At 34.4% G+C, this 19,546-nt stretch overlaps 1 protein-coding gene across 2 annotated transcripts in view; it reads right to left on the reverse strand.

Annotated features, from left to right (window-relative positions):
• LOC136837126 (G-protein coupled receptor dmsr-1-like) overlaps window positions 1–19,546 on the reverse strand; it is a 78,191-nt gene that overhangs the window by 4,915 nt on the left and 53,730 nt on the right. For both annotated transcript variants that reach the window (XR_010852595.1, XM_067101736.1), the window contains exons 2-3: window positions 10,700–10,957; window positions 3,468–3,751 (exon numbers count right to left, since the gene is read on the reverse strand). Coding sequence is in view for 1 of the 2 variants with exons in the window: in XM_067101736.1 (XP_066957837.1) it covers window positions 3,468–3,751; window positions 10,700–10,928 (513 nt within the window). In the remaining variant the exon portion in view is untranslated. The remainder of the gene's footprint in view (window positions 1–3,467; window positions 3,752–10,699; window positions 10,958–19,546) is intronic.

Raw genomic sequence — 19,546 nt, forward strand, 5'->3', positions numbered from 1 at the left:
TTTCCTGGTGATCATGTCTGAAGTTGCAAATTCAGTTTCATAGTTTATACTATCAACTATAAGAATGACGTAATAATGAGAGAGAGAGAGAGAGAGAGAGAGAGAGAGAGAGAGAGAGAGAGAGAGAGAGAGAGAGAGAGAGAGATGAATATAAGACCAGATTCTCGGAAAACGAAAAGTATTATCATTATTGTATACCGAAAAATATTCTTATGTGAATATTGCTTACTAAATCCCATGTGACTTCTCGTGTAGGTCAGTGTGTCATTAAATTTAATGCTCCTTTTATTTCATATTACTTACGATGAAATGTGTGTGTATATATATATATATATATATATATATATATACATATACATATGCAGTATATGTATTGCCTCGTTTTCCTTCAATATGAACAAATCCGCTTAGTAAATGACGGAAACATATTTCATTTTATTTATTGAATTGTTATACAATGTAACATACGTAGCCTTGGAGGCCAAGGGCATTCATTACTTTTGCTGCTGACGGCAATTGACAGACTTATTTTATTGTTTGAATGATTATATAAAGAGTAAACTGTACAGGTTAGGCATTCTCATTTTGTTAAGAACTGTCATTTTGCTTATGAACTTTCGTTTTGCTTAAGAACTAGAATTTTGTTGAAAAACTGATATTGCTTAAGAACTGCCATTTTGCTTATGAACTTTCGTTTTGCTTAAGAACTAGAATTTTGTTGAAAAACTGATATTGCTTAAGAACTGCCATTTTGCTTATGAACTTTCGTTTTGCTTAAGAAATAGAATTTTGTTTAAAAACTGATATTGCTTAAGAACTGCCATTTTGCTTATGAACTTTCGTTTTGCTTAAGAACTAGAATTTTTTTGAAAAAACTGATATTGCTTAAGAACTGCCATTTTGCTTATGAACTTTCGTTTTGCTTGAGAACTAGAATTTTGTTTAAAAACTGATATTGCTTAAGAACTGCCATTTTGCTTAAGAACTGCCAGTATGCTTAAGAATTTTCTTTTTGCTTAAGAACTGTCATTTTGCTTATGAACTTTCGTTTTGCTTAGGAACTAGAATTTTGCTTAAAAACTGATCTTGCTTAAGAACTGCCATTTTGCTTAAGAAGTGCCAGTATGCTTAAGAATTTTCATTTTGCTTAAGAACTGTCATTTTGCTTATGAACTTTCTTTTTGCTTAAGAACTAAAATTTTGCTTAAAATCTGATTTTGCTTAAGAACTGCCATTTCGCTTAAGAACTACCAGTATGCCTAAGAATTTTCATTTTTCTTAAGAACTGTCATTTTCCTTGGGAACTGTCATTTTACTCAAGAACTACCAGTTTGCTTTAAAACTTTCGTCTTGTTTAAGAACTGTCATTTTGCTGGAGAGCTATCAATTTTCTTAAGAAACGTAATTTTTTTAAGAACTGTCGTTTTGCTTCAGACCTGTCATTTTGCTAATGAACTATCATTTTGCTTAAAAATGTCCCTTTGCTTAAGGAATACCATTTTGCTTAAGAGCTGTCATTCTGCTTAAGAACTATCAGTTTGGTTAAGAGCTGTCATTTTGCTTAGGAACTTTTATTTTGCTGAAGAACTTTAATTTTTTTTAAGATCTATAATTTTACTTAGGAAATGTCATTTTGCTTAAGAACTATAATTTTTCTTAAGAACTGTTAGATTTTTGCTTAAAAACTGTCATTTTGCTTATGAACTGTCATTTTGCTTAAGAACTGTTATCTTGTTTCAGAACTGTCATTTTACTTAAGAACTATTGTCTTGCTTCAGAACTGTCATTTAGCTTTAAGAACTGTCATTTGCATTAAGAACTGTCATTTTGCTTAAGAGCTGTATCTTGCTTCAGAACTGTCATTTTGCTTAAGAACTGTATCTTGCTTCAGAACTGTCATTTTGCTTCAGAACTGTCATTTTGCTTAAGAACTGTCATTTTGCTTAAAAACTATCATTTTGCTTAGGAACTGTCATTTTGCTTAAGAACTGTCATTTTGCTTAAGAATTGTTATCTTGCCTCAGAACTGCCATTTTGCTTAAGAACTGTCATTTTGCTTAAGAACTGTCAATTTGCTTAAGAACTGTCATTTTCCTTAACAACTGTCATTTTGCTTAAGAACTGTCATTTTGCTTAGAACAGTCATTTTGTTTCAGAACTGTCATTTTGCTTCAGCACGAAATGCCAAACGACTGAATTTTGCTGTGTTTAAAAACAATAAAGGCAAGGCACTAGGAGCTCACATCTATCGAGCTCCTTTTAGTTTTTGGGAGCTCAGTTAAATATTAACAGCAATGAAAAAAAAAGATTGAAAAGCGATTCCGCAACATATGAAAATACTGATTTTGAAATACTGAAACTGGTTGAATCATATTCCACCATAAAAGTGAGCGTGGTTGATGAAAGCCATTATTTTGTAGCATCGGAATACAGTGAACAGCCTTTTTAAGTTGTCTTTATTTTTCATGTTTATTCTCATGAAGTACAGGGCAGTATTTATAGCATGAAAGCAACATCGTTTATATCAATGCTTACATTTGTATTGGTATTATCAGTGCCTGAGTTAAAGATATAGCTATTATTTTTATTTTATTATTATTATTATTATTATTGTTTTTGTAACAAAACCTGTATTAAAGAAGGTCTTTTTCATATTATTATTATTATTATTATTATTATTATTATTATTATTATTAGGTTCGTTGTTGATTTTGTTGCTACTGCTGTTGACGATGATAGAATCTTAAGATGGGGTGATATTGATGTCAGTACTTTTATTAAATCATTTTCTAATCCGGAACTGAAACTTTTTTTTTAAATCATAGACTAGCAGCTAAAAAAATATTGTATATTAATCTTTATACTATTACTGAGTTCATTTACTTAATATTAAGCCGAAGCACAATCAGAAAAACTGACTAAAATCTGTTCTTTCCAACGTACGAAGCATTAAGTTCAGTTAGAAGATGTCAAGGCTATTCATGAAATATGAAAATAATTCTATGTTCTCTCAACAAGTAATCAGCTCATGTGCTTTGCTTGAAAGCCTGACATTTACACATTGGGCTTTTTTTCTGTAAATTTAAGCTTCCGTAAGTGGCTTCGTTGTCAAAATTTTATTAATAGTGTTATCATAAATTCATTGCAATGGTTACAGAACACCTTGAAAACTGTACCAATAATGGAAACATCTGCATAAGTCTCATTGTAATAAATTAAACAACTTTTAGAGATGTGAAGACTTTGCTGGATCCTGCTTGTATTGTGGATATATATATATATATATATATATATATATATATATATATATATATATATATATATATATATATATATATATATATATATATATATATATATATATATATATATATTCTATGTTTATATACAGTGCATTGTTGTCAAGCATTTTGAAGCTGTGTAATATTTTCCACGTACACAACTCAAACAAACGATTTGGCACTTACCGTGTGACAAACTTGCGAGAGGTGAGCGTGAATGAGTATGTAGAGGGCGTGACCTTTGCTCTGTGAAAGCGCCTGACCTCCCAGGAGTCTCGACGTAGCGTAGGGCACGTATTCAGTGACCACCAGCATGTCAGCCACCGCCAACCCCAAGAGCAGGAGGTTAGTGGGGTTTGACATATTTTTCCTGGTCAATGTTGTTACTGTCAAGACGTTGGCGACTGCCCCTATGATGCCAATGCATACTGCCAGGCGACAGTGCCACCATTTGTACATGTCGAGGAAATCTGTATTTGAGGGGGAAATTGTAGATATATATTACTGGTCAATATTTATGTATAGATATAGATAAATATATATATGTGTACAAATATATATATATATATATATATATATATATATATATATATATATATATATATATATATATATATGTAAATGTATATGTGTGTATTTATAATATATATATATATATATATATATATATATATATATATATATTCTTTTTTATTTATTTACTTATCTGTGTATGCATATATATATATATATATATATATATGTGTGTGTGTGTGTGTGTGTGTGTGTATATATATATATATATATATATATATATATATATATATATATATATATATATATATATATATATATATATATATATACTGTATATATAAAAATTTATCTCATAAGAAAATTATAAGTAATTTGCTTTTGACAATATGTTAAGAAGGCCATGAAAGATGAACCTTCGCTTAATAAAGGCCCACATAAATGACAATTTAGCACTTAAGATAAAGTACATTTGCTTCTCCTGACAGAAAATCTCCCTCACAGCGTTATCTTTGTTCTTTTAAAATCAGAAAAGGACATCGAAGAATGTGATAGGATTAAGTCTTCGAGAAGAAGCCCCGGACTAATATATGTTACCCTGTTAGTCCCAAATTCATGAAATTTCTTTTGCAAGTGAGCTTAGCCTTAGTCCTTCTGTTAGAGTTTCATAGTTTTTATTCTGCAGTGCCTGTAAAGGAAAACTATTGTGTCCGCTTTGTCTGTCCGTCCGTACCTTTTCATTCCGCGTTTTTTTCTGTCCGCCCTCAGATCTTAAAAACTACTGAGGCTAGAGGGCTGAAAATTGGTATGTTGATCATCCACCCTCCAATCATCAAACATACCAAATTACAGCCCTCTAGCCTCAGTAGGTTTTATTTTATTTAAGGCTAAAGTTACCCATAATCGTGCGTCTGGCAACGATATAGGATATGCCATCACCGGGCAGTGGTTAAAGTTTCATGGGTCTCGGCTCATACAGCATCATCCCGAGACCACCGACAGATAGATCTACTCTCATTTTTGGTGGCTTTGATGATACGCTGTACAGAAAACTCGATTCTGCCGAATAAACTTCAGCGCATATTTAACTTGGTTTTTCATTTCAAAAGAATAAGTTAAGATGTGGAACTTTGCAATTCTATGATCTGATCTATTCCCACAGAAAGAATAAAAAATTCGTCTCCTCTGAAACACGATCAAATTATGTCAATGGCTTAGGAATTTTGTTATATCCCAATGATACTGACCTTCAGCTTGGAACCAAAGCAACCATCTGGCTAAACCAAGTGAAAGACGAAGGTCTTTGAAGGCTAATAAATTGTTTTTTATGCAATTTTCACTGGAAAGGTAATTCTGCAAACTCGAGCTGACAATGCTATCTTCCACGAATTATAATGTTAATTATGCTTTATACAGCGGACTACAATAGATGAGCAAAACTTGTTCAAAACATCATTAAACTCATGTATTGTGATCCTGACGGAATTATAAAAATATCCCTGTAAATGAAGCTATTAATCTCCTCCTCTAGGAAGGTTTGTATTACAAAAGAAAAAAAAATCTTAATCAGGAGGATGGGAAAAACAAATGCTTTGACTTAATTCCAAAATTATAGCCGATTGCTGTTTCTTGGGAGAACAACACAATCGACACCTTCGCTCCCACCCTGAATCTCTCTCTCTCTCTCTCTCTCTCTCTCTCTCTCTCTCTCTCTCTCTCTCTCTCTCTCTCTCTCTCTCTCTCTCTCTCTCTCTCTCTCTCTCTCTCTCTCTCTCTCTCTCTCACCTGTAGGCTTAATGTCTCTAGTGTCTTATCATTTTGGTTAGGATGAATTTTGTTGTAAAAAATCTTTGAATTTTCTAAGGCAGTATACCAATGGCTGAAATCGCATATTTAATAAGTAACGTCTTCCTTCTGTATCTCCCTGTACCTTCTGTTATTTATTTCAAATGAACACTGTATTCCCTGGAAGCTTGAATTTCAAATCAATGGCTATTTGTTTGTTCTATATGAATAGAGTTCGTCCTCTGAATAATAATAATAATAATAATAATAATAATAATAATAATAATAATAATAATAATAATAATAATAATAATAATAATAGTAGTAGTAAGTAATAATAATAATAATAATAATAATAATAATAATAATAATAATAATAATAATAATAATAATAATCTAGACATTTTCTTTAATATAACCCCATTTAATATTATTTCAAATAATAATTTACCCCAACTACTAAAACCTAACCCTGCAATGAGAGCGAGGAAGACGGTCATCACATTCTCAGGCGAATTCTGTACAAGCCTTAATAAGAGACCTGTTTCCCATAACAAAACCCATTAAAACTTTCAGGAGTAACAGAGAAAGAAGGGAGCTGCTTATTTCAGAGAGTGAATAGGATACAGGACAGATCCAATAATACGTTCTTGAATCTCTCCGGAGATCTTCTTGGAACTCCCAGTACGGTAATTGCCTCCCGGATGCCTGCTCTTACGAAGTATAAGTAGTAATAAGAAAAAACAGTAATATTCGAGGAAATTAAACAAAAGAAATCAGTAAAAAACAACACGAGATGACCTTGCAATTCAGAGAGCAATTCCCACTAAATGGAATAGTAAGTTTACTTATTACTTTCTCTAATCACTTATACCTAGAAGTGCAAATGCATGTGGGTATAATACCCAGGAAAGGTGGAACATTCTTACAGATACACAGAAAAATATAGGTTAGAATGGCTGAAGTGACTGTTAAATAAAGTGTGGTCCCAGAATGCAAATAAAAGAGAAAAGGTTGAAGATGTTCAGATAAATTGTTGCACAGTGCGTTAGGAATTGAGAAAAAAAGGGGCGATACGTAGAAGTAATGATTAGCATAGGCGAAAATTAGATTCAAATGAGGAGAAGAGAGAATGATGAGGTTGCTCAAAGGATGTTTTATTACTAGGAAGAGCAGCGAGAAAGGATGCGCTGTAAAGTGAGAAAGAGCCGAGTTAATAGAACCCAAGAAGCTCCGGGATATGAGGGTCTTCATATCCAAGAAGAATGGGTACCTCCAAGTTTACCCAAGGGTCGCGTTACCCGTGAGGCGGAAGTCTTTTTGGGGGCTCTAAAACATTCAGGTAATACTAACCAGAATTAGCACCTGGAAAGTTATTCTTGCTCTCCCCTATGCACGATCTTTTAAACAAGTAAAAAATGCGCCGCAGTTTCTTCTGCGCAGTCGAGTTTTCTGTACAGCGTATAATTAAGGCCACCGAAAATAGATCTATCTTCCGGTGGTCTCGGTATAACGCTATATGAGCCGCGGACCATGAAACTTTAACCGCGGCACGGTGGTGGCCTATCCTGTATCGTTGCCAGAAGCACGATTATTGATAAATTCAACCTTAAATAAAATAAAAACTACTTAGGCTAGAGGGCTGCAATTTGGTATATTTGATGACTGGAGGATGGATGATCAACGTACCAATTTTCAGCCCCCTAGCATCAGTAACTTTTAAGATCTGAGGGCGGACAGAAATAGTGCAGACAGAATAAAGTGCGGACGGACAGACAAAACCGGCACAACAGTTTTCTTTTACAGAAAAGTAAAAAGTGTACAATCAAGGACGAAAAGAACGCTCAGATCTCTCACCTGCACAAAAAGAGCTTCACGCTATTTCCACAGAACTTCTGATGTAATATTGGGATAGAGATTTCTAGGTATTTAGCTTAGCCTTCGCTTTTGAAGATTCTGATTGAATGAAGACCGCTTTTCATCAACTTGGTATCTTCTAGTCATGCAAATACCTAACATTGTATGTATATATATATATATATATATATATATATATATATATATATATATATATATATATATATATATACTGTATATATGCCACTCACTGATGGCTCGGATTGCGCCACTGGAAAAATCCGGCAGCCCCTCAACCTAACGGCCCAAAAAAAACCGAGAGGTTCAACAGGAGAATAGGTACCAGCCTTCGGGCTGGGAAGTTAAGCAGTGGGCCTAGTGACACACTGACCACGTGTCATAGGCCTTGGAACCTGTCCCCCGACTGGCTGTCAGCCTAAGAAACAGGAGATCAGCGCCTGTCCTATGAGCCTACAGAGGCCCAGGAGGACTTTAAAATATATATATATATATATATATATATATATATATATATATATATATATATATATATAGAGAGAGAGAGAGAGAGAGAGAGAGAGAGAGAGAGAGAGAGAGAGAGAGAATCACCCCATCGGCGTCCAACTCTTATTCTTATTAGCATTCATCCAGCACACCTCGCTCTCAGTAAGATGTGGCCTTGGCAATGAGTCTCTTCACATATGTATTCATTTTTATCTACGCTTATACACTTTTACTCTATCCTTTTTTTCTTACCTAATACTGTACCTTCCTTGTTTCGGTTATTTCTTCACCAACTTTTTTATGAAATCGCCTAATCCGAATTTTTTTCCCAAATAGCTACGAGTGTTCTAAACCTACATTCTTCCATCATGCTACTTCAAACGAATGAATTTACATGGAAGTGTATCCATCGAAATATTAGCTCTATCTTGTTGATTTATGTGCAGCCAGAAGGTATATTCTTCTATTAATATACAAATATCTTCATTATGAAACTACCGTGGTATATACTCGTATATTATGTTTCCTATACTCACGTAGTATAATCACTTCAAACGAGACTTTCTCATTCCCCTCTTTGAAGCTCTAAGCCTCTAAGGGGTAAAAGGACTGAGAGTACAAGAGCCGTTTTCTCATTAAAGCCTCTATTTGGATAACAGTGCAAGATAACGCCACGGTAAGCTGATGCAGAGTTCGTGAAGACGCCGGTAATTAAGGGAGTTTTGCTAAGCGTAATGAGGCTTTCGGGTGCGCAAATTAATCTGTTTTGAAACCTCCATTTGAAAATCGTCTTTGGTTTCATGGTCTCGTCTAGAAAGTGGTACTATTGAAGTGTAGAAATGAAAACTGGAAGACAGTTCAAGGTAACTTTGGATCAAGCAAACTGGGCGTTTTACATTGAACTTCACCTTCGAAATGTTTTATAAAAAGTTTACCTGCACAAGACATCGTAGGTATTTCACCTTGAGAAATTATTTTACACTAGAAGATATTAACTGAAACGTGAAGATCTTGCGAAGGAAGTGACTTTCAGTCTAGGTAACTGGATAATGCTCGTAAAATTGCCTATGCAGAGAACATGAGCACTTATGGAAATTAACTTCTTGTAAATACGATTCTGTCACTATCCGATTACTGTCATTAGAATCCAGTCAGGGTATTAAACGAAGCGAAACAAAGAGGAAAGCAAAAAATACTCTTACTTAAATTAAATTCAGAAGTTGAAAGAAAAAAATTATTTTTCATAACTTAAGGAGAATTCAATAATTGAATTCCTAACGGATAAAACCTAAAACAAAATTAAATACCATAGGTGAAAAAAAAAGGTTTGTGGTAAATATCTAATCATATTGACTGCTACTATACTAGGTAGCTATTAGTTATGTTGTTTACAATCTCTGCATCACGAATAAACTTCTTGTATATAAAGGAATGTTGTAAGCTTTACTCTCTTCCAGGTTTCTTAATTTCAGTCACTCACAGAATTCAGCTCTAGAGAGCTCATTACCTTGCCCAGTTTGAATTCGACCATTATTATTTTCACGATTTATCTCTGACAATGGTACTCATATAAAAATATCTAATATCTCTAAATTTTTAATAGAATTGTTTTGTATTTGGTTTAAGTCGATGGAAATAAAACTCAAAAGCAACTTTGTATGATTACCGGTACTCCCACAATTACAAAACTCGACCACGTAGCGAAAGGATATGCTACAATTTCTATAGCAATTCATCGGTGACAAATTGTGACGTGTATCCCCTTTTACCCCTTAATTGATGTATTAGGAATGACCCTTCCATTCAGAAATTCCCTCCACATCAATCGCTTCATTCAATTACTTCTATGTGATACACTTTTCTAGTTGTCAAATTTTTCATTTTCTATATCCCCTCCAATGACTTTTTTTCTCCATTTTGCACGCAATACATTTCTCACTCTGTTTTATTTGTCATTCAGCTGTACATCCCTGTACTGAATATAGTCCAGATGCCTGTCATTTCATGATTGTTATTCACGTTTTTCATGGAATGTTAATCCAATATATTTAAATCTTGTATTACTTATCTTTATTTTCTTATCTGAAAACTAAGGAATGGTTTACAGATAGCTCGAAGACTCACTCTGCCAAATCGTAAACTCCAAATTGCTTAGAGAAAATGTATCAGTGTTTTCTTGATTCTGGTAAAAAAATTCGGTGTCTACTGTTAAAAGCTGTCTACCTCAAGTTTGGTGTCATACGAATACAAGTCATCACCTTTTCGCATTCTGCCATCTTGCTTCACAGGCAGTAGAATAAATGCTTTTATCATGCTCGTGTTTATGGAATCTACAGCAACAAACATTAATTTACAGAATATTGATTACATGTTGCTGTAAGTGAAGAAATAAAGCTGAAGGAAGTCAGTAAAATGAAATATGAACTAAAAAATGTAGATTACAGTGACAGGAGGACTTAAGATTACCCCCAGACTTTAATAAAAAAAAGAAGAATATGAATCTGCTGCTTTGAAACATCGACTACCTAGCTTTAATTTACAGAATATTGATCACACGCTGTCATAAGTGAAGGCATAAAGCTGAAGGAAGTCGGTAAAATGATAGGTGCCACGCTGACTTCAGAAACATGAACTAAAAAATATAGATTAAAGAGGAACTTACAATTACCTCCGGACTTTAATAAAAAAAAAAAGAAGAATATGAATCTGCTGCTTTGAAACACCGACTACCTAGCTTACGAACTCGTCCCAACACCTACCAAACCGGCAGAATTGGTTGTAATCCTCGATGGCAGTCGTGGACACTGGGTTCTGGAAAGTCTTGTTCCGCGGCAGCGTGTCGTTTTCGAAGAGGAACATGGTGCGGAAGAGCGCGTTGTCCTGGCGGGTGAGATTGAGAGCTATTCTCTGCAGCTCCACCGGAAGCTGCGACATGAGGTGCCTTTCCAGCTCGGCCAGGGCATCCAGGTCCTCTGTGGAGGCGTCCATCTCGAAGACCCTCAATCTTGCCTTCCGCTCTGCAGGAGATCACAAATACTTGTATGAATTAAATGAACGGAGAAGAAATCAGCTTAGGTTTTTAATACTGCAATAAATAAAAGAGTTAAATGAAATTATTACGTGAGTTACATTGGTCAGAATAGGAAGTTTGATCATTTGGCAGCACTATAAAGTTACAACCACCAACGAGCGAAAGTGACAAAAATTTTATGTCGCATTTGGTTTTCGTAAAAATATTTTCCAGTAATGAATATGAATAATGTTTGAGGCGTTCGCTTCAGCTTTCTACTCATCCAAAAGTCGAAAATCTCAGCGAATCAATATTCTTTAAGTGCTGTAAACGATCATCCACAAAGTATTCAAAAATATTAAAAAGATGAAGTATTTCTGGTTTAGATGAACTGATTACCACGCATGTTAAAATGCAGAGTCTCACTACTTATATTTTTTCCTGTCTGAAACACACTCAGGAGATCTCCACTCCCTAATTTTGCTGTACAACCAAATATTCGTATAATAAACACAAATTTATACACCTGTTAAGGAAACGGCTCTAATATAATACTATAAATGACGACTACAGCATATTTCATTACCTTAGTACAAAACATCAGATACACACACATACAGTAAGTATATATATATATATATATATATATATATATATATATATATATATATATATATATATATATATATATATATATATATATATATATATATATATATATATATATATATATATATATATATATATGACTATTTATCACATCACCGTGATTCATATACAATCAGAAAGCTACAAACGTCCTTTAATATCCAATTCGCTCTACCTCGGAAATAATATATTTTCATATATGTTACCGAAGGGGAATCTTTTAGTTGATAATAAGTCCACCCACCTCTGGCAGAGGTGGGTGGATATCGTCTCCAAACGCAAAACACCTGAGTTCGACGGGTGAGTTGATGGGAGATGTTATTCACTTATACCTCTCCTGTGGCCGACTGCGTTAGTGCGTCACTGTAGTCCTGATTCCTCGTCCGTCGCTGGTTCGACCCCACGGGACGGTGGACTTATTATCAACTAAAAAATTCCCCTTCGGTAACATATTATGCAGAGGTGGGTGGATATCGTCTCCAAACGCAAAACACCTGAGTTCGACGGGTGAGTTGATGGGAGATGTTATTCACTTATACCTCTCTTGTGGCCGACTGCGTTAGTGCGTCACTGTAGTCCTGATTCCTCGTCCGTCGCTGGTTCGACCCCACGGGACGGTGGACTTATTATCAACTAAAAAAATTCCCCTTCGGTAACATATATGAAAATATATTATTTCCGAGGTAGAGCGAATTGGATATTAAAGGACGTTTGTAGCTTTCTGATTATATATATATATATATATATATATATATATATATATATATATATATATATATATATATATATATATACATGTATGTATGTATGTATATATATACATACATACATACATGTATGTATGTATATATACATACATACATACATATGTGCATATATGCATACAATTCAAACAGAAATGCGTGGCACCAGACGCAAAGAACAGTTTGCAATAAATGCGTTTGTTATAATCTAGATATGTTCTGTCTTATGTTACTGACAAGTCCCATTAACAGAGACCATACGTGGAGGAAGGGTTCAATACTTCAGAGAAGCCACACTGACCCGTTGATCAGCCAGTTCATTAAGGATTTGCATAACGTCTATTTGGAAATAAGGCAACGTCTCTCTCTCTCTCTCTCTCTCTCTCTCTCTCTCTCTCTCTCTCTCTCTCTCTCTCTCTAGAACAAACAGTGACGTAACGTTATGTTTTCCTTGGCTAGCTAATATTCGCCGATTAATTTCTGGCAGAGGAAATACGAACTTTTATTTTAGATCTATTTCGTTACCCTCAGTGAAATAAAACCCAATGATTTGTATTTTAGATTCACCTTCGATATAAGCTGCACCTACACACACATACACCCACCCACCCACCCACACACACACACACACACACACACACACATATATATATATATTTATATATATATATATATATATATATATATATATATATATATATATACTATATGTATATACATAATACATACATACACACACACACACACACACACACACACACACACACACACACACATATATATATATATATATATATATATATATATATATATATATATATATATATATATATATATATTATATATATATATATATATATATATATATATATATATATATATACTGTATATATATGTGTGTGTATTTAATACAATACAGTTTTAGTGACACATGATGGTTATTTTATTATTAAATAAGGAATTGTTATAAATAAATGGTGTGCTTTTCCTCGGATTCCGGAATATGAAGACTATATATACTGCGCGCGTCCAAATTATGCTTACACCACAAGTCTGTGCTCCGATCCACAAACTGTTCAGCACTCTCTCTCTCTCTCTCTCTCTTTCTCTCTCTCTCTCTCTCTCTCTCTCTCTCTCTCTCTCTGAGTTCATTCTACCTTCGGCATTTTTCAGTACTACTGGTACTGTTTGACCAAAAAGCTACGTATTCGGGTTAATGACTCAATTTCGCAAGTTCCCCAACGTTCCATTTGGCCGAAATGAAAACAAATATTCGAGTGGCTATTGCCCAGTCAATTTTACCCCCCATTTATGTACGGTTAAAATTTGGGATGTAACTGGCCAATGTAAATTGTGCCTTAGTGCCAATTACGCCCCGCGTTCCGTGTCATTTGCTTTGATGTTTATATATAACTGCTCCTAAAACTTCACCGGATATGATGTTGGCGTTGACTTCGACCTAATGTGACAAATAGGTTTAAAATTTTCAGAATTCTTCGTCAAGTGGTAATGCCTGAAAACCATTTGGAGTTTTACATTCACTATTTTTTTAACTTTATTTCTAAAAACATCCCCTACTAATTATGCGGACACAGTTAGAGTGAATCACTGAACAAGCATACGAACCAGCGATGGTTTACGGAGCCGATACGTGGCCGACGAAGGAATCTCATGAACGAAAAATGGACGTGGCAGAGATGAGGATTTTGAGATAAGGATGCGTAGAGTCACAAGAAGAGATGGGATCAGAAATGAATTTATTAGAGGAACAATCTGCCCTAAAATGGAAGAGTGCAGTATCTGCAAAATTTTCCAAACTGAGATATGCCACCTATTGGGCTCGTGAAACACTAATACACAAGTTACTGCAGTTTCAGAATAATTCTTCAATGCTTTATTTAGAGGGTCCCATTTGCAGTATCCGCAAAATCAGCAGTAAGGCAAAGGAAAACTGCAGTATCTACCAATTTCCTCGGTTTTGTATTTTTGCAGATACTGCAGCCTTCCATTTTAGAGCAGAATTAAGGCAGGGGAAGTATGGAAGAAGGCCAAGAAAAGAAGACTACAGTGGTTTAGCTGTCACTTGGAGAGACGATCATGTGTGTAAAAGGGTTATGAACCTGGAGGCGGAGAGAAGGAGAAGAAGAAGAAGAAAGCCAAAGTTCAGATGAAAGGATGACACAGCAAATGAATGCGGGAGAAAGGTTTAAGAAGTCAGGATGCAGTGGACAGAGGAAGGTGAAGAGGGCTGATAGGAAACGGCGACCCCATAAAGAAATGGGCGAAGCTGAAAACAAAGAAGTGAACAACCATACGAAAACTGGATGAGGAATCATTCAACTGTCTTCGTTATGGGCGGGGTTAAGGGGGGGAGGTGAATTCTTAGACTTAATTAGGCAGAAAGTGGCAATCGATACCGCATCAATGAATTTCTGCAGGCCTTGATGTTTCCTCATAGAAATCTTTGTCTTGTTTGGAACTTTAGCACCTGTCGAAAGACATGATATTATTATATATATATATATATATATATATATATATATATATATATATATATATATATATATATATATATATATATATATATATATATATATATATATATAAATACACCTATCGAAAGACATATTATTGTTACAAATTTTAGTATGTATATATATATATATATATATATATATATATATATATATATATATATATATATATATATATATATGTGTGTGTGTGTGTGTGTGTGTGTGTGTGTAATTCTAATAGCCACAATGCCCTCTTAACTTCTCGAATTCTTCGCTTTTTGGATATGCTTGTAACTGAAGCCGTAAGATCCAAACGCAAGAAACTGAAGAGACTTTGATGTCCGGTCTCTTCAATTTCTTACGTTTTGGATCTTACGGCTTCAGTTACAAGCACATCCAAAAAGCGCGTCATCGAGAAGTTAAGAAAAGGCATTGTAACTATCAGAATTACATATGTGTCTGGTAAAAGTGACCAGTAGATTCTACATATATATATATATATATATATATATATATATATATATATATATATATATATATATATATATATATATATATATAACATGCATGTATATTTGCTGGTGTATGTGAGGGAAGGGAGATTGGTAAAGAAATTTTTCAGTCAAATTTATTTGATTGCTGATTTTGTTCATTTTAAATATATGTTTTCCAACTGTTTTGAAGACATTCACAAAAAAAAAAAACTCAAATTAATCAGCCCAAGCTTATTTACATATCCTTCCATTATAAACACGAGTTTTAATAGATTTGACCGTTACGAATATTTTCTACCTCTAGAGCAAGATTCCACAACGGAACCAAAGCAAGAGAAAATCATAAAAGTTGGTTCGTACCTTACCATGTTTAAATGATTTTCTCCCCTTCGCTTGCAGCAACTGCGTCTTCTAAAAGAAACAAGCTCTACAATAAAGGTGATGTATGGGATCAGAAGAGTAAACAATGTGCTGCCTGGTTTGGTCAATTCCTGCAGGCCTGTTTACTTCGGAACATAATATTTACAAGCCTTTATCTCTCATTGGCGATAGTTCTCCCCTTTGTTAGTATTTATGGTCCGTCCATTTTCGAGGTAGCTTACTCTACAATGTGGCCACGTTATTTTTACCTGTATGACGTATATCCGTTCATAAGCTTTGATGAAGGTCTTCAGAGTGTTCATTCCATCAACACTGGGCTGAATTTTTTCCCGTCAACATGTCTCCCTGTGCATTTTTCATGAGATATGTTTCCTTAACCTGGAATGGCAGGACCTCAATACACAGGAAAGAAAAAGTGCGTGGATGACAGAGGTAGATTATTCGCTGTGCAGTGAGGTCCAAAGCATGGCGTGGGGCCTATGTACAGATGTATCAGATAGTTGTTGATGGGAAGTTTCCCTAAAGGTTTTCATCTGAGACTCAACTTAGTCAGGCAAGTCTCACTGATTATTCATTACTCAGGAGCCACTCCTGCTGGAGGAACGCATATATATATATATATATATATATATATATATATATATATATATATATATATATATATATATGTGTGTGTGTGTGTGTGTGTGTGTGTGTGTATCACTAAATCCACGTCAGAAGGTGAGTGAGTTTCACTAACCTTCTGACGTGGATTTAGTGATATTTTCAAGCACGCGCTTCTTCGTGCTGTATTGGATATATCTATCTATCTATCTATCTATCTATCTATCTATCTATCTATCTATATATATATATATATATATATATATATATATGTGTGAGTATACTTATCTAGATTTCTAAAGTGTGTAACAAAATCTTTGAAAATCTTTGAATATGTTTATACACATACACACTCACCCCCACACACACACACATATATATATATATATATATATATATATATATATATATATATATATATATATATATATATATATATATATACACACATCTCATTTTCAGCTTTCTGATGTACCAGTCATGAACTCACAAAAATGTTCCCTCCAGTGGTCTCACTTCTGATACTATCATCATCGTCCCATTCCCTCCTCTGATGAGGATTTTTCCCCCTTTTCAGCAAAGATATCTCATTAGTAACACTGTGTGCCATCCTAATGACAATACCACTTTCTGTATGCATGACTTTGTCAGCATTGCCTAACTTTTATTTTCTTTCTTTCTTTCTTTCTAATATCCTCTCTTATCTGTTCTTGCGCTTCGTTTACCTTCGTTATCTGGACTTGATTACTTGATGCGATCTACTTTGCGTGTTTCATCTCTTCCCAGAAACTTTTCTTTAACCACCTTTTATTTTTTCGAGTCTTTATTGGATACCAGGTCCCTTCAGATACTCAAGGTTTCCATCCTGTTACCCTATATTTTCCACTATACTCCCCCTCCCCGTCGGGGTGAGGGAGTGCAGTCTGCGCAATTCAGTTGTACCATGAAACAAAATTGTTGAGAGAGGGCGGAAAGCAAGATAGAAAAAAGAGAGTATGGAAGGAAGCGTCCTTTCGCTCCCTAGTTGCAACCCCATTCATTCCTTTCACTGTACTTCCTTCCATAGTCTCTTCTTTTCTACCTTACTTTCCACCCTCTCTCAACAGTTTTGCTTCATAAAACAACTGAGGGGTTTTCCTCATGTTGCGGCTTTAAATCCTTTTTACTCTCAATTTCCTTTTCAGCTATGAATGACCTCAGAGGTCCCAGTGCTTGGACGTTGGCCTAAATTTTATATTCCATTTCACTATACTCTCTCAGCAGATTGGTATTCATGCCTGATGTTTATCCTGTCCCCACTTATCTGCACCTCGTCTGATGTCGTTTCTAGAACTGAAAATCTATGGCAAGATGCAGTTGCAAGAGTCTCTGGGTGTTCTTCTACAAGAAGCTATACTCTTTCATCTTTTGTGTAGGATGCTTTTAATTTCGGCTTTATTGTGGCAATGAAAGTTGTTAATTACTGCCGATATCTACTCTTCTGTAACTGCTTCACTGTATATGAGTAACAAATTCTTCCATTTTAAAAGATTAACGTGAAAAAGACGTCTCCTAAACGCCCATCCTCTATAAATGAAAAAGGTGACATTTTTTTTAATAAAATTCTTTGAATATTCCTTTTTACTCACTTGAAACCATAACAGATATGCTGTTTCTTTTATTTATTTAAGTTTGTCATCCCTTCGATTTCTAGGGACAGGAAATACTTTCGAGAAAATAGATTTTCTTGCAAGTAATTCAATCTCAACTTTTTCCTCTTCACTTGAAGATTTTTTTTTTTTTATTTCTCGACTTCTATTGGAGAAATATCTTCAATGACCAGGAGAGTGGGCAGAAAATCAAATATCCTTTCTTGCAGACAGAGAAAAGCTAAAGTTTTTCTGTGGAATTTCTCGCAAGGAAAGATGTTTCAGGGCTTCAGCACTTAGAAAATTGTTTTCTTTATACTGTAGCTAATGTTGCCTACCATCAATTTATTTTCTTTTTTATCCGTTATGTATGTATATATACTGTATGTGCATATATATATATATATATATATATATATATATATATATATATATATATATATATATATATATAACTGAATCACGAAAACATGGAACGTGATGAATATATAAACAAAGACAAAATCACGAAGGAAAGAAGAAACAATGGAGTGCTGCAAGGCCTTTCGACTTATCGTCCTTTACTTAGCAGACGATAAGTAGAGGACGATAAGTCGAAAGGCCTTGCAGCACTCCATTGTTTCTCTTTCCTTCGTGGATTTTGTCTATATATATATATATATATATATATATATATATATATATATATATATATATATATATATATATATATATATATATGTATATATATGCCTGGCAGGCTTATGACGGATATACATGTTATGACCTTATATAAGATCTTTAATCCAAATTCTCTCGCATGCCTTTTTGGCCTCTGAAAATTGCCTTTTTTTTCCCCTCTATTTTTCCTTTATGCCTGGAATTCCTAATTGTTGGAACCTGATGCCAGGTGTCTTAACCAAACTCCTTTCATATGTTTTTAGTTTCACTTAGAGAAACCATTTTTCTCTTTATTCATCTCTCGTCCTGACATACGTTTTTCGTTAATAACGTTAGGAATTTTCATTTTCTAACGATTACTGATGTTCGTAAATGCTATGGTACTTTACAAAAGTTTTTTTTTCTTAAGAATTCTCTTATTCCTTTATTTTTATTTACTCTTTAAATATTTTTTTTAAAATTCAGATTAATTTCATTATGACCCAGATGGAAAGGATAACTATTATAAGTAAGTCTAGTTTTGAAAAACATTTACATTTCATGTGCCCCCGCAGGGGCTTGTGTTGTCAGTGCACCTTACGCGTTCTGCTGTAGGCATTACTTTTTAGCCTTTCACCTTTCCTCCATTCCCTCTCCCTTTTCAACCACCTTGCTTTCCAACCAGTCGAAATCCCCCCTTTCACTGTCTTAAGCACCGAATGGCTGAAAGTTCCCCAGTGCTTGGCTGTATAACCTAATTTCCATAAATCATCTTCATAATCCTTCACACATGGAATCCTTAAATGACTTGTCTGTTCCGGTCGATAATAATCCAATATAAATCTATTTTGCGCCGCTGCCTTTCTTCGGATTACTATCTTTTTCAGGTGACCTGTCTACTATAACGGGGTCTTATTGCCTCTCTGATTAATCAAATATTCCGG

The sequence above is a fragment of the Macrobrachium rosenbergii genome, chromosome 57, assembly GCF_040412425.1.
Source record: "Macrobrachium rosenbergii isolate ZJJX-2024 chromosome 57, ASM4041242v1, whole genome shotgun sequence".
Classification (NCBI taxonomy): Eukaryota; Metazoa; Arthropoda; class Malacostraca; order Decapoda; family Palaemonidae; genus Macrobrachium; species Macrobrachium rosenbergii.